Source organism: Gobius niger, assembly GCF_951799975.1.
Source record: "Gobius niger genome assembly, chromosome: 12".
In the NCBI taxonomy this organism is placed as follows: domain Eukaryota; kingdom Metazoa; phylum Chordata; class Actinopteri; order Gobiiformes; family Gobiidae; genus Gobius; species Gobius niger.
Window position 1 is genome coordinate 19,356,462 of NC_136863.1, and position 14,818 is coordinate 19,371,279.

At 41.9% G+C, this 14,818-nt stretch overlaps 2 protein-coding genes across 3 annotated transcripts in view; both read right to left on the bottom strand.

Moving 5' to 3' along the window:
* The window catches only part of bcar1 (BCAR1 scaffold protein, Cas family member), a 38,046-nt gene extending 32,849 nt beyond the window's left edge, over positions 1–5,197 (bottom strand). Inside the window, exon 1 of the mRNA XM_079567370.1 lies at positions 4,715–5,197. Coding sequence (XP_079423496.1) covers positions 4,715–4,726 — 12 coding nt within the window. The 5' untranslated portion in view covers positions 4,727–5,197. The remainder of the gene's footprint in view (positions 1–4,714) is intronic.
* Positions 5,198–5,485: 288 nt separating this feature from the next.
* On the bottom strand, positions 5,486–12,709 carry cfdp1 (craniofacial development protein 1). 2 transcript variants are annotated; one of them, XM_079567373.1, is made up of 7 exons: positions 12,593–12,709; positions 12,129–12,255; positions 11,730–11,964; positions 10,805–10,917; positions 8,993–9,124; positions 7,078–7,239; positions 5,486–6,284 (listed from the first exon to the last, which is right to left on the bottom strand). In XM_079567373.1, the coding sequence occupies exons 1-7, from the start codon at positions 12,657–12,659 to the stop codon at positions 6,194–6,196; spliced, it is 927 nt and encodes a 308-aa protein (XP_079423499.1). In that variant the 5' UTR covers positions 12,660–12,709; the 3' UTR covers positions 5,486–6,193. The 2 variants fall into 2 exon arrangements, with proteins under 2 accessions (XP_079423499.1, XP_079423498.1); XM_079567372.1 differs by having other exon boundaries at positions 5,493–6,284; positions 11,730–11,967.
* Between the last annotated feature and the right edge of the window lie 2,109 nt (positions 12,710–14,818).

Sequence of the window (14,818 nt, forward strand, 5' to 3'; positions counted from 1 at the left end):
AGTACATTTGGAGTAGTAGCTCATCTGCCAGTGACTAAAGCAAGCAAACCAATGTGGCCACTCACTCACTGCCTACCTCTGTCTGACCTGCTGGGATATTCTCAAAACACCTGGTGCCCTCTGGAAGCCCTCGGTGGTGCCATAACATGTCAAAAGTGGCACAAACATGACCGAAAATAGCACAACAAGCACACACCCTCGTGGCCTATTCAGATTGAGTTAAAGCTGGTGATTCAGGGAAAGCAAAGGGATTATTATGGTCGAATTATGGTGAAAGGCTGCTTAGGCTTTAGTGGCAACTGCATGGAAGTGCTTTATTTTCACAGCCGTGTTATTATGAATATGGATGCGGTAATATATGGTAATGGTGTCGTTATGATGTGAGTAGTACCACACTGATTTACATTGGCAGTGAAATTATGCGAACGCAACATGGTTTTTTAAAGCTCTCCCGAGACTCTGGAGGGACACATAACATTAAGTCATTTGTAGACGTTAGTCAGTAAGTTACTGCAGCGGCTACTTAACTGAAGACTAAAAGCATCTACTGTAGTTAGGAGTAAAACAAGCATAGCACTGGCACTTCTTGTAAAAGTAATGTCCAAACTTCTTTGTCCCTGGACAAGTCATTTAGCCTCTCTGAAAAAACATATCCATCCATCCCTTTTCCTTCTGCTTTTTCTGGGGCCGGGTCGCGGAGGCAGCAGTCTGAGCTGAGATGCCCAGACTTCCCTATCCACGCACATTTACTTCAGCCATTCAACCCAAGGTGACACCAGGCTAGCTTAGAGACATTTATTTATTTAGTTGAACAGACATTAATTAACATTTCTGTAAATGCACCGGAATTAGCCAAAAGGCTATTTTTCATCTGTTATGGCCTGGACAGATGTAAATAGTCTCCAAAGAACTGTCTTTGACCTTCGTATTTGTCAAGGGCGCTAACATAGTCCCCCCAATGTGTTCTGGGTCCTCCCGAGGGCCTCCTCTCAATGGGACATGCCCAGTACACCTCCCAAGGGAGATGATCAGGAGGCATCCGAACAGATGCCCGAGCCCCCTCTCAAAAAGCAGCGGACTCTACCTGAGCTCCACTTTATTAATCCCCGGAAATTTGTTCTCTGCATTTGACCCATCCTCAATGCCACTGGGGCATTGAGCCGGCGCTGCGGACACGGAAACCAAGGTACACGAAGGAATCCTATGCAGACTTGGGGAGCACAAGCAAACTCCACACAGGGGATCGAACCCAGCTGTGAAGCACAAGCGCTAACCACTTTTGTCCTTTTGTCATTTCCCAGATCTCATGACCATAGGTGAGTGTAGGAACGTAGATCGACCGGAAAATCGAGAGGACGATACAGCGACAGCATCACTGCTGACACCGCACCTATCCGTCCCTCACTCGTGAACAGCCCCCCCAATACTTGAACTCCTCCATCTGAGACAAGGACTCTACACCGACCTGGAGAGGAGAAGCCACCTTATTCCAGTGAAGAACCATGGCCTGAGATTTGGAGGAGCTGATCCTCATCCCGGCCGCTTCACACTTGGCTGCAAACAGCTCTCAGAGCACGCTGAAGCCAACAGAACAACATCATCTGCAAACAGCAGAGATGGGATCCTGAGGTCCCCAAACCGGACACCTCTGGCCCCTGGCTGCAATATAGTCTTGGTGAAACAACGTACTATTTGCTTCCATTGGTATTTCTTCGGTGTGTGACATCTTTGAGTTATTGTATTTTTATCTGTCCTTTTTTAACCAGAAAACAAATACTCCACAGACAGTTGAGAATTAAATGCCTTACTCTCCGCAAATTTGGATCTAACCTACTCACAATTAGAGAAATATCTTGACCACTCAGTATAGAGCCAAGACAATCAACTAATAATTTCCTCTTTCCCTAAAAAAAAAAGACCTCTTCGGCAGATGCAATTACAGTGTTTGCTCCTACCATCTTGAATTTCAATGTGCTATTTACATTCTTGACTAGTAAAACCATTCAGTGGCAGATATCATTCTCCTCCAGGCAGCACGCAGGCAGACAGACAGATGCAGACTCCCCCATATTGTGCTCTGGCTCACGATAGGACTAGCTCGGTGCACACAGACCCTAATGACTCCACCATCTGAGGCTGATGTGCGGAGTATTACTGGAGCCGTCAGCAGAAAGCCCGGGGTAAAAGCTTCCTCAGCACAAACTCCGCATGTATCCTCATCATCAGGTCTGCGCCGCTCCGCTCCCTCTCCGACTGCAGTGTGTGTCCCAGACTGGCTTTTCAAAACACTCAAACACAAAAAGCGCAAATAAACCCTTCACTTTTATTGCATGCATAGTAGTGTATTGTATTGGTACAACTTATTTTTGGCACACTACGAGGGGTGGAAGCTGGCGTTCTGCTGCAACAAAAGGTGTGTAGGCGGTTACTAGTGTGGATGATATTTTTCATTGACTCTTCACTCAAATTATGGTCATATTGTCTTTCTTTATCCACTATTTTCAGGTTATTGCTCACAACATTTGCCTTGGCTTCAGTGCTTACCTAGCAGAAGATATTTTACAATCAATGTGTAATTACTGCTGGTACATTGAACTGATTTCACATATTGAATGGATGCTGATGCAGTTCTTGAACCTAGAATCTACAACCGCCTGATATATGACACCTTTATTCCCAATGACTTATAACAAGAGCACTAATTAATCAATATAGTAAACGTGTCAAAAACCTATCAACACTTTTCCATTACTGTCCTTCCCTTTCCTCAAGGCACCATATCTGCCGGATCGCGTTTCCTGACATATTTGAAGGGTATTGTCCACACTTTTCACGCTCGGTCATCTCAGACGGACTTAGAGGTGACGACGGCTTGGGTGGCTGTATCACGCGCAATAACACATCACACACAATATGGAAGCTGCGCATTTAATCTGTCCAGCTGCCATCCTGTCAATTGGCTGTGAACTGAGAGGCCAAGCAATTTACTCCCCACAAAGGCTTTTCGGAGCACTTTGCACCGTGTATGTGCGAGAGGCTCGGAGACAGGGGGATTAGATGCTATATGTGTAGGATAAAAGCCCCAGCCTGAATGATGAGATACAAGTGAGCGGGAGAGATGGAATAGGTGAGCTTTCGGACTTCTTAAGTGGCATTACTTCTCGCTTCTTGGCTCTGTGAAGCCAGTTCAAAAGACCCGCAAAATGTTTCTCTGCAGGCCAAGACAAATGCATTACTGCTGTCACAAAGCTTTTTACCAGCTCATTCACTCCACCATGACACGCTCGAGACAAAATACTGGTAAAATAATGGACAGGTGTTTTGACCATGACTGACATTGGAGGAGGTTTATAAGAGACAAAAGGCAAAACACAGAAAAGAGAAGTGATAATGAAGATCAAGGTTGGATGACTTGGCCACCCTTGATCGCCTGTGTGTCTGTCTAGAAACTAATCAAAATCAGCATTTTGCATGAGCGTTGAAGCTTTTAACTCAACCACAAGATTGCCTCATACTCTCAACACACCAAAGTAAACACAGCCTTCGCCTTTTACCACCTTCACCCCTTCTCCTAGTGCACCTTTCACTGCATCCTGCTGCTCCCAGCACACATTCAATCAGCTCCAACAAGATCCATCACGACCGGGGCAGAGGTCAAACTGTGGCTCAGCCCTGTCCCACCACCACCTCCACAGTGACTGGAGAAACACAAGGTTCAGCTTTTATCTCAAGATCATCTTCAAGGACTGTGCACACTCACCATTTAGAAAGAAATAGAATGTCCGACAATGGTGTTGTGTAATACTGACAAATCAGTGTTTATGACACTACTGTAAATAAGAAAACTAGATCATTTATTGAATAGAACAGAATTTCTAATGCCTACCTTGGTATAAATGAACCGGTTCATCAATTTTGTAAAACTGTATGTTAATTCATGATTTATCTACATCAACTCTCAAAGGGGCATATTCATAATAGACGATATATTATTTTCTTTAAACAACAATCATAAATACACACAAATTGTATTAAGATGCAAATAGGCCTATCTAAAAAATAGCAGCTTTAACAAACAGTAGCCAATCTCTTACAATGCAATAGAAATCCAGAGAGGAAAAAACAAGTAGACACACTGCACAGGCCTCTGTGGTGAAACACATCCTCAGGAATGCACTGGAGAGCAACACAACAAGCTCCATCAAGACCAAGACCATCCAGCCCTGTGCACTCCACCACCTGAGGCATTAAGTACAGGCGCAAACAGCTGTCTCCGTGCGCTGACAGGCCAGGCCCGACCAGAATAGCATGGCACCTCACTCAATATGTGGACACTCTCCTAAAATGCGCGCAGGCATGTGGCAGTTAGTTAGCCCACTGTAAGCCTTAGACTAATTACGACAAAGAGCTGCGTTTAGGCTCGCTGGCAACACCCATGACGCGCTGCCCACTGTTGCTGCTTATCTGCACCAAATCCTCTCCCAAGTCCCTTTGCTTGTGGAAGCAAGGGGAGTTGTGAAAGTTGGCATCCACAGTAAAGTGCGTCTGGGTCTGGGCTGGGTGTGTAACAGCCAGACGGAGGATCTACTGTCTAAGCGCGGGCTTATCCACACTGTACCCACTGTAAACGTAAAGCGTTCACATGCACAATACGCGTAAAGACGGCCCTTGAGCAGGAACACTATTTGTTTAGCCTCAGGGTGGGAATACTCACGGGGACAGACATTTTGCAGCTCCTTCCCGCGGCTCCTGACTCACAAGCGCTGATTTTCCCCTTGACAGATACACAATTTGTTCTCAACCTCCTTACGGTGCTCCTGGCGTCAGTTTGCCGTCCCCCACGCCATGCTCAACAGTGCAGAGAGTGGGTAGACATGCGGTAGTTGCAGAGCTCTCCTCCGGCTCTGCGGTGTGTGGAGAGGCCGGTGGATGGTTCCTCCCGCCTCCGCCTCGTCTGCTCCTCCGCTCCGTCGCTCCTCCTTTTGCCCTCGTCAGAAAACCTTTCCTCGCCTCTTTACCAAAGCCGCGATCAATGCTTAAAACGGAATTAGTTTTGCCCCTAAAGCTGATAGCTGTCTCGACTGTTTTGTCCCGTTGTCTGAGGAGCTTTGGCGTTGGACTACCGCCGTCCTCTCCAGGCATCAGCCCGCCCTTAAAGGGACACTCTCGGCATTCCTAATGTACCAGACCGTGTGTTGACAGCGCACAGTTCAATCCGAGCAGAGCGCATTAAAGGTGTAATACCCAGCGTTTAAGACATGCTCACGTGAAAAGGCACCATTCAAAAAGCAAAGGTATGAGATAGACAAAAGGCAAACTACTTTTATAGCTGCACCCGATTAAAGAGGAGGTCCAATTAGTTCAAGTCAATTAAGACTAACAAAGTAACTACAAGGGAATTAACAACAGGGTGAAGGTAAGCAAATTAAGGGATTTCTTGTATGATGTGCACCGTGAAGCAAATGATCATGCATCAAGGTTAAAGAGAATACACATTTTTATCTGCAGACATATCTTTGAAAATATAAAAAGAATGCAGTACTTGTCATAGCTTCTACTAAAGCATGAAAAGTGAAACAACTGAGCATGCTTCAACAGTTTATCAATACCCAACAACCAGATGGTGCTAGGTTGCAGTTTTTTGTTTTTTTTTACCAGTAACGTCAGCTGCTGACAGAGCATGAGCCTCTATCAAGTTGAGTGGATTGATACAGGCTCATGCAGTAAAAATGCAATTATAATAAGATGCACATAAATAAACACATTCGGACTTCAAAAACTACTTCAAAAAATGCACAGCAAAGACAATACAAACTGTTGCACATGATTAGCAGACAAACAGAAGCAAGCACAAAGTATACTTCTTTTTACAGTAAAACCAGGTTGTGTGCACACTCACGTTGCAGTGTATCAAAAGAGAAGAATGTGCATATTGTTTTTTTACAAATGAGGACTTGCTCATAGTTTGATTCCAACGCTCAAAGTCAATCAAATATACAAACAACTGTGAGTCCGATCCCTGGTAGAGTGTATTTGTGTTGATACAGGAACGATCTGTTAAAAGATGTGTTATGTTCAACTCCTCCTGGTTGTAGCTGCAGCTGAGAGCGTCATAGGGGACAGTAAAGATCCAGGAGTTACAAAGTGAGAGGAACCAGTGTCTGCTGCTCTGATGTGCTCATCTCAGTCCGTGTCATTGTTTCATGTTGTTCAGCCGCACCGTTTTTTCTCTCTCGAATTGTCGGTGGTCAACGCGCTCCAAGAAGTTCTTCCGCTCCACATACCTACATGAAGCACAAGCACGACATTAGTGATGCTTTCGTTATATTTATAGATTCTCCAAAACTACAAAGAATGCACACATCAAGGCATTAAGGGGTTGAGTCACTTTGTGTTCATTCGATATATGAAAAAATGATGCCTTCAGGACAATGAAATGCGAGCAGAGGTGTTTAAAGAGTGAATAGTTTCTGCTTTTCAGTATTATAAATATTTGGTAACTTTGTCCAGGCTTTATTCATTCAAGACACCACATTTGCTTGGACAGGCTTAACCTATAAGTCTTAACATAAATAAGCTGAGGAATATAAATCAACATCTTGAGTCAATCATATCTCTTTTAATACAACTGTGAGTGGTCGTTACCATATATTTTGCCGTGTCTGTAAATAAACAGCACTCTTCTTCAAAACGTTACTATGTGAATTAATTAAAATGGCTTTCTTTACCTTACCCCAACCTCTCAGCATTGAAGCATTTACCATGTCGTTACAACCTGTTGGTTAAGCTGTGAGATACAGTACATTATATGTGGTGGCCTATGAGCCTGTAGAAATTGCATGTGGAGCACTGAATGACAATGAAGCCAACAGGCTGGTGTTATTTCCCCTGGGCAGCCCCTCTTCCATCTGCTCATCCCTGTTTCACTACTCTTCTTATACTCACAGTGCTGAATCTGAATTATGCATTTCCCCCACTCTGAATATTTAGGGGTCATCAGTTTTAGCCCATTATAACTGGTGATAAACGTGCCACTGGTGGGTGCCCTGTTAGAAGCACACAGGATGACAGTCTTACCCCTCTCGGCCTCTGTTGTGGATGGCCAGTTCTTCGCTGATGCCCTCCTCCGATTTAAAAGCGTCCCAGTCCATCTTAGACTTCTCCAGCGTACTCATCTTCTGTTTCTTACCCCCAAAGCGACCAAGAATTCCTGATAAACCTGCTGGTCGCTTAACACCGCTAACAAAACACATAAATGTCCACCAATTAGAAGAAAAGTCAAATTTTACAAATGAAATGTCACTGTAATGTCAGAGTTGACTGTCAATATCAATATCTAACATATTGGCTCTTTTAGAGTGTTTGAAGAATAAATTAGAAAGCTCATGTAATGTTCTGGCATAACAGTGTGTGTTCATAAGTAGTAATAAGCCACAATGGATGAACAATTACAGTAACTGCAATCAAATCAAATAGGAGTTCAAATGGTTGCAATTATCAAACCAACGACTGCGGTTATTTAGGCAGTGCACTAACCCTTACAAATAATAAAACATTCTCGCTTCATGTGGTTTTCTTTCATTTATAGATCAGACCACTTCTGAAATGCATGAGATTTTTGATAGAAATTCATATTTCATACAGCATTTCCTCAAATGTAACGGTTTCCTCGACATGTTTAAAATATGGAGAGTACGGCGGACAGAATCATGGTTAAAAAACACAAATTGTCAATCTTATAATTGCAATATTACCGAACACTTAAAATTGAGCAGCCCTAATATAAACCCTTTAGATAAGAACTCTTCAGTGCGAGTTTGAAGTTACCCTGGGACTACAGATGAAAATTAGCCATTGTGGCTAACTCTGGCATATTTACATGTGGACTTTGAGGACTCATGTTAATTAATATGCACTGTCCCATCTAAAATAAAATAAAAATAAAAAAAATCACCAATAAAGCATTGAAAGTGACTGTACAGGCCAGTAGTTCTTAAACTGTGGTACTTGCCCCACTGGAGTTACTGTGGCTTCTTCAGGTGGTACTCAGGGTAATCAATTTTATACTTGGACACTTTAATTAGAGAAAAATGTCTTGGTTTAAACTTTACATCCAGTTTAGGCAACATTTATTCCAATTTAGGTCTATTTTTTTTTGACCATTTATAGACCTGGTTGAGCTACATCGAGGTCTGGTGGTACTTGAATCAAAGTCTTTAAGAGGTGGTACTTGGTATCAAAAAAATTGAGAACCACTAGTTCAATGTTCAGCCTGCCTAAACTAAGCAGAACAACATTTTTGTAATGTCTCCACTAAGGGCTCTCACGTTCTTTATGCAAAAATGTTGTTATTTCAGCGGTTGTGTTTGTGCGCGCTGACCTGTGTCACTCTGTAACCCTGAGACTTCCTCTGTGTCACATTCTGTACACAACAAATCCCACATTAAAAGAAGCTAAGATTTTGCCATTTGTTGGCATTTCAGGGCAGTTGTATCGTACCGCTTTGGTACAGTTCAGAGATGGGAAAGATTAGCGCTGATAGAAGTGCACAGCGTTATCTCTTGCAAGGACAACTCCCTCTCTCAGCCTCTCGCTCTTGTCCATTGTGATGAATAGGAAATGGTTTGTGGACGTACTGTGCTTCCTGTCTGAGAGAAGATGACTTCCTTTATCCTGTTAAGGGATTTTGAGGCCAGATATGCACATTCCTCAACTATTTGCAGTCACAAGAATAGAACTCAACTGTACAATGCAGAGGAAAAAACACAAACACGCTCTTCTTTATACACAATATGAGGATTCCTGGCATGTTTTCAAGATACTGTCATTTTGTTTGGAGCCCAGGGGCACATTAACCCAATTGTAGGTTAAATAAACAAGACAAGGCAAATACAATTGGATAAAAGGACTAAAATGTGCAATATCAGCTTGCTTCATAAGAGTGCAACAGTAGAAGACATTACAGCATTTCAAAACCGTGTGGTTTGTGTACCCTGAGGCAGGAGCAAAAGACGAGTTGAGTGAAGAGTTCTCTTCCTCTGTTTCTTCACTCTCCTTTGCAGAGCTCTGACTCTTCAAGAAACTCTTGGCTTCTTTGGAGTCAGCTGCCACCTCTTTCTTCACCCTGAACAAAAAAATAAACATGGCTCTGGTAGACAAAAAAAAAACACAGTAATAGTGGACTGATTCTTTGCAGCTCAACACACAAATCCATCTGCTTTCTAACATGCAGTGGTTTGCATATTCATTTGGCATTAGAAATAGTAAGTTTTCATCATATCAAAGCTGTGGACTGACACAAAGTATTCAGGTTTGAATTTAATGGCAGAATATGGTCAGTTGTTTACCGTATTGAGTCTTGGAGTCGGCCGTGATTACAAGAGTGAGTAAAAATGTTTTAGTGTGGCGGTCACGGAGACTCTGTGGCTTCACAAAATAACAGCTGTATCCTTTGGGAAGAGGACACTTTACTGGTGGCATCCATCATAGCACCGCTCAGACGCTGTCCCTGTTATCTGTGCTAATCATATTCAGCCATAATTACTGCATGGATGATGGGATGGTGAGTGTGCTTTTTTAAAAGGGCAAGTGTGGTCTCAGAAAGAAGCATATCTCACAGGCCAAGTATATCACAGTTTTAAATTGGGCTCTTACGTGAGGTTTTTTTTTGTTTTTGCAGCCAATAAAAATCCAGACAGTAAATATGAAGATGGGTCTGTGGATATACCGAGTGCCACAATGCCACAGTTCATACACAATGTTGAGCGTGTAATTAACTTGAATGAATGTAATATATTGAGAGTGCTGAGGCAGTAAGAGGCACAACCAAGTGTGGGTTTGAAAACATCCTACACTTTTAACTCTGACCACTGTCAAGAGACTCACTCGTCACTGCACCACCCCCGCGGCTTCATTCAGAGCTTAGTCACAGGGCACCAACGCAATAGTTACTACACTTTTCGGTTCCATTTCAAATGTCATCTGAATTCAGGCAACTTCTTCAAAGTCAAGTTTTTAGGGCTTATATTCCCATTTTCACCAATGACTTAAAAAAAAAAAAAAAGAACTCAGCATAGACTACTGCAGAATCAGACCACCTGTTCTTATGTGTTGTGCCTCCACTTGGTTGTGCCTCCATAAATGTGCTTGTAAAACAGTATTTCCGATCACCTTATTATATTTTACATGATGATCTGTTTACATTCCACATTATATTATAAAGCTGGACTACGATGTTTTCTAGTCCTTACTCTGGTGATGTAAACCATAAGTGATGAGTAAATGTGCTGCATTTCCCCCGTTTTCCCATTTACCAGCGTTCATATGGGGCAAGTTTTCTGCGCCTGGTTGTGAAAACGTGTGGAGTGCAATCTACAGTTGACTAAAGTAGCTCTGGCTGAATGAAATTAAAAAAAAAATATATATATTTATTGGCCTATGATTGATGTGATCATTCAAACATCAATATCAGGTTGTTTGTGCAAATAATGAAAATGCCACACCTGAAACTCGCACATCACTTTGATTGTGTTAGGGCTTCAGTTATGTTTATGACTCGCAATAAGAGGTCAGGGTTCAAACAGAATGAAGCAGATTTGAAGCTCTGAATTACAAGACATTTGCCAGGAAAGCCTTGAAGTGACAGAAGGCTTATCACACACACTGACAAATCACTATTTACTTAAAAAGAGTTTTTCTCTTACATCTTTGGCGCCACCTCCTGGCTTAAAAGAAGTGATACAAGTTCTTACATTTCTTTGCTAAAAATAAAGAACATGCTGCCGATAATAATACAATTAAATACCTGACTTCTTCTCCAGCAAAATCAAACACCTTTGTTATGGTCACTTTTGAAGTTTCAGATGGTTTTGTCTCGGTTTTGGGAGTAGTCGTTACTGCTGAGGTCTTTGTGTCACTCTTCAAAAAGAAAAAAAAGAAAGAAGAAAATATTAAAATTTGTTTGAAGCAAACACTAGAATAAAATGGCCTTTAAAGCCAAGAAGATCTAGTTCACAATACAGCACAGCAAAATGTGTTGTACCCTAGTGCTAGTGTTGGGGAGTAACTGAATACATTTTGAGTAACTGTATTCTTGTAAAGTTACTCTCTCATTTGAAGGTATTCAGAACACAGTTACTTTCCTAATATCAAAGGAATACATTGCAGTTAATTCATAATAAAAGTTCAGTTTTATATTCACAAGTATATTCATAGCTCTATGCTATTTGGGCTGTGGGCCTGTGCCAAGTGCTTTCATGCATTCTGAATTAGTGGGAAATAAGTTTGTAACAGGGCGATGTAATAAGTGTAGCTGCATGTTTTTAACCATCCGCCCCTTTAATGCATGAATAGAATGCAAATCACTGTGACCGTATTCTAAGTATTCAGAATACTCTGATTACTGGTTACTAAATACATTTTAAGATAAGTAGGCTGTATTCTGTAACTAAATACAATTTCAAAGTATTCTCCCCAACACTGGCGCAATAACAAAAGAACTTACCTGTGAACTATGTGAACTATATATTTCCATGGTTGAAACCTTTACTATAATAATGATTTTTTTTTTTAACTATAGGCTAGTTGAGAGAAATGACATCAAATTAAATTAATATTGGCCTATATATCGGCCCCATCATTATCAGTATTGGACCCGAATAGAATTGTTTCATATATTATAATGTTCAAGTTCAAACAAGTTAGATATCCACGTCCAGTGCACATATTACCGTAGGTGTAGAACTAGAGTCTGAGGCATCTGTGCTTGTTTTTGGCCTGGAACCAACATCAGACAGAAAACTGGCCCAGAGGTCGTCTGACTTTTTCTTCTGTTTGATATCATCGCGCTCCCGGTGCAGCGTACTGGATGTGGCCTCCTCCTGGGGTTGATCATCTGCTTCAACTTTGTCTTTGCCATTGTTCTCTTCAGCATCTTCCACCTTCAAAACCCCCTTCTTCCTCTTTCTGCTGTATGATCACAAGAGAACATTGTGTTAGAGAAAGGACTGTCCATACAAAGACGAAATGTAGCAGCAAACCAAATCAAAACATACAAGACAGGCCAAAATCACACGTGTTTAAAGTGACAACATCCTTGTTATAAAGGAAAACATAATCTATTCACTCACCTCAGAGATTTATCTTTCTTTTTCTTTTTGCCCGTGTGAACATTACCAAGATGTGGCACATCGTCATTCTCGTGCAAGGGATCCTCTTTTTCACATTCATTGATGTCATCTTCACTAAGACTTCCATCTACGCACAAAGAAATTTGTTTGGTTGTATTACATTTTTCAATGCAGCCACTGTCAGGTGTGTGCCATTGTATTTTTTCATACTGTGTTTTCATTTTTACTATTATTCCCACTAACAACAAACACATATAGGGACATGCATAATACAGCCCCCATGTCCTCACGTTCTATACTGCTGTGTAGCTAACACCGACGACTCGTGTTTTACTACCCCATTGTGACATGTGCCAATACAGTAAATGGTCATAACTAAGTATTTGCCAAGTAAAAAGTGCAGCACAACAATGGCTCTCTAGCTGGTGGCTTCTCTTATCAAAACGGTAAACAGATCACACTACCTGAAGGGACATAGTCTACGTCTTCGTTGGACGAGTACCCGTCAGAGTCGTAGTCGGAGTAGTTCATTGTTCTAACTAATGTAAATATCTGAATATCGGCTCCACGAGTGTTGGTGTATAAAGGATGCACAGGATGCTCTTGTGAGGAGGGATCAACCGGAAGTCTCCTCGTGACTCCTTCGTGGAGTTTTGAATGTCGCTGCACTGCCCTCTAGCGGCGGGTGGTGAATAACGAATAACTGGACCTCCAACACATGACACCAAAAGCTTGTTTTTGCGGGTAACAGGTAACTATATTATCATATATATATACACAATAACAATCCTGATATTTGCATTTATAGCATTTATTTATTTGCATTCATTTTTCTTGTTTTTACCGAGCTTTTCCATAATGTACTGTAGCAGTGGTTCCCAAAGGGACATAGTCTAGCTGCGTCTCGTTAATTTTTCAAACTAATTGAAATATCTGAATATCTGCTCCACGAGATTGTTAGTGTAAAATGTGTAACACAAACAGACCCCTTGGGGCGGTCGCAAGGCCTTGTGAGGGGGTCCCCAGTTTGAAGTAGGCCTATATCTTTTTGTGTAAAATGGCATATAATTTGTGAAATCGTTTTAAGTATCCAAAATAAACTGTTTAAATCCTTCATATTAACCTCTTAGCCCCCCACCTGAACCAAGCTAATTTTCTCCCATTCGGCCTTACCCAAATCTAAAAGCTTCTTGAAAAAAGTGTTAAAATAGTGACAAAAACAAGACGTAGACAAGGATGAAAACGTGCCAAAAAGTGACAAAAACATAACAAAAAATTACAAAAATATAACAAAAAATAAAGTACAAAAACGTGCCAAAAATATGACAGAAAAAAGAAAAAAAAAGAAGACAAAATAGGAACAAAAACTTGACAAAAAAGCAACAAAAAATATCAAGAATACGACAAAAAAAGATTTGAGATTTGGGTAATGACCGAAAGGACAAGATCGCGAATACAAGCGGCCGAAATGAGTTTCCTTCGCAGGGTGTCTGGGCGCACCCTTCGAGATCGGGTGAGGAGCTCAGTTACCCGGGAGGAGCTCGGAGTAGAGTCGCTGCTCCTTCACGTCGAAAGGAGCCAGCTGAGGTGGCTCGGGCATCTGTTCCGGATGCCTCCTGGTCGCCTCCCGCGGGAGGTGTTCCAGGCATGTCCTAGTGGGACAAGGCCTCGTGGAAGACCCAGGACACGGTGGTGGGACTATGTCTCCGAGCTGGCCTGGTGTCGCCTCGGGGTCCCCCCAGAACAGCTTCAGGTGTGTGTGGATCGGGAAGTTTGGGCATCTCTGCTGAGACTGCTGCCCCCGCGACCCGGCCCCGGATAACGCGAAAGAAAATGGATGGATGGATGGATGGACGACAAAAAAAAAAAAAAACAGTTTTGTAGGTCTCAGCTTTCAAGTCAGGCATTACACAGGCCTTATGGGCTGTAAACTCTCCAGTCGAGAATCGCTCGGTTAAGGCGGGGATTAAGAGGTTAACTTGATTTCAAAATGTTTTTTCTGCCCTAAAGTAGCATAAGAGGGAATAACTTTATGTAATGGGGTGCCAGTTGTGCATGTCAATTTTTGGTGACCCCTGTTCTGTAGGACACTGCACATTTGTAAAAAAAAAAAAGAAAGAAAAAAAAAGAAGAAGAAGAAGAAAGAAAAAGAAGCAAGCAGCAGTTGTAAATCATTGATCTGATGTGTGTACCTACTACAATAGATCCTTGACTACATCTAATGCCGTACTTGCCACTGCACATGCTCCACCTGCTGGTTCACTAGAGGCTATCATGATGTAAAACCGCTCTTAAAAGTTCTCTTAAAACTATACTAAACTCAAGTCAAATCTCCTCACTCATTTCGACATGGTGTCAGAACGACAGCAGTCACTAACTAAACTCAGTTGATCACAGTGGTTAAAAGTAACTTCATCCGCCGTGTTCCTGTTAAAGGTCATTCAAAGTACTTTTTTCTGGTTCTGTATTTATCACGTAAGTCTATGACAGTGTGCTGCTGACTTACATGACTTTTTTATTTTCGTCTCGCTATAGGGGAATAAAACTATCGTGCTGCACAATGACTCATATATTCGAAACATAATATCCATGGAAAATCCTAGTAAACCATTTCATACACCAGACCACGAGTAGCCTACTTGAATCTTTGTGTGAGTCACCTAATGAATAAGGGTGATCATTCTTACAGG

What these genes read in the sequence shown, in the direction of transcription:
- cfdp1 (XM_079567372.1), bottom strand. Translation starts at nt 12,659, where the DNA reads ATGAACTACTCCGACTACGACTCTGACGGGTACTCGTCCAACGAAGAC. An exon ending in CGTAGACTATGTCCCTTCAG is followed by an intron (nt 12,256 to 12,592) that starts GTAGTGTGATCT and finishes CTTTGTGCGTAG; the next exon opens with ATGGAAGTCTTAGTGAAGAT. An exon ending in TTTGCTGGAGAAGAAGTCAG is followed by an intron (nt 9,125 to 10,804) that starts GTATTTAATTGT and finishes TTTTTTGTTCAG; the next exon opens with GGTGAAGAAAGAGGTGGCAG.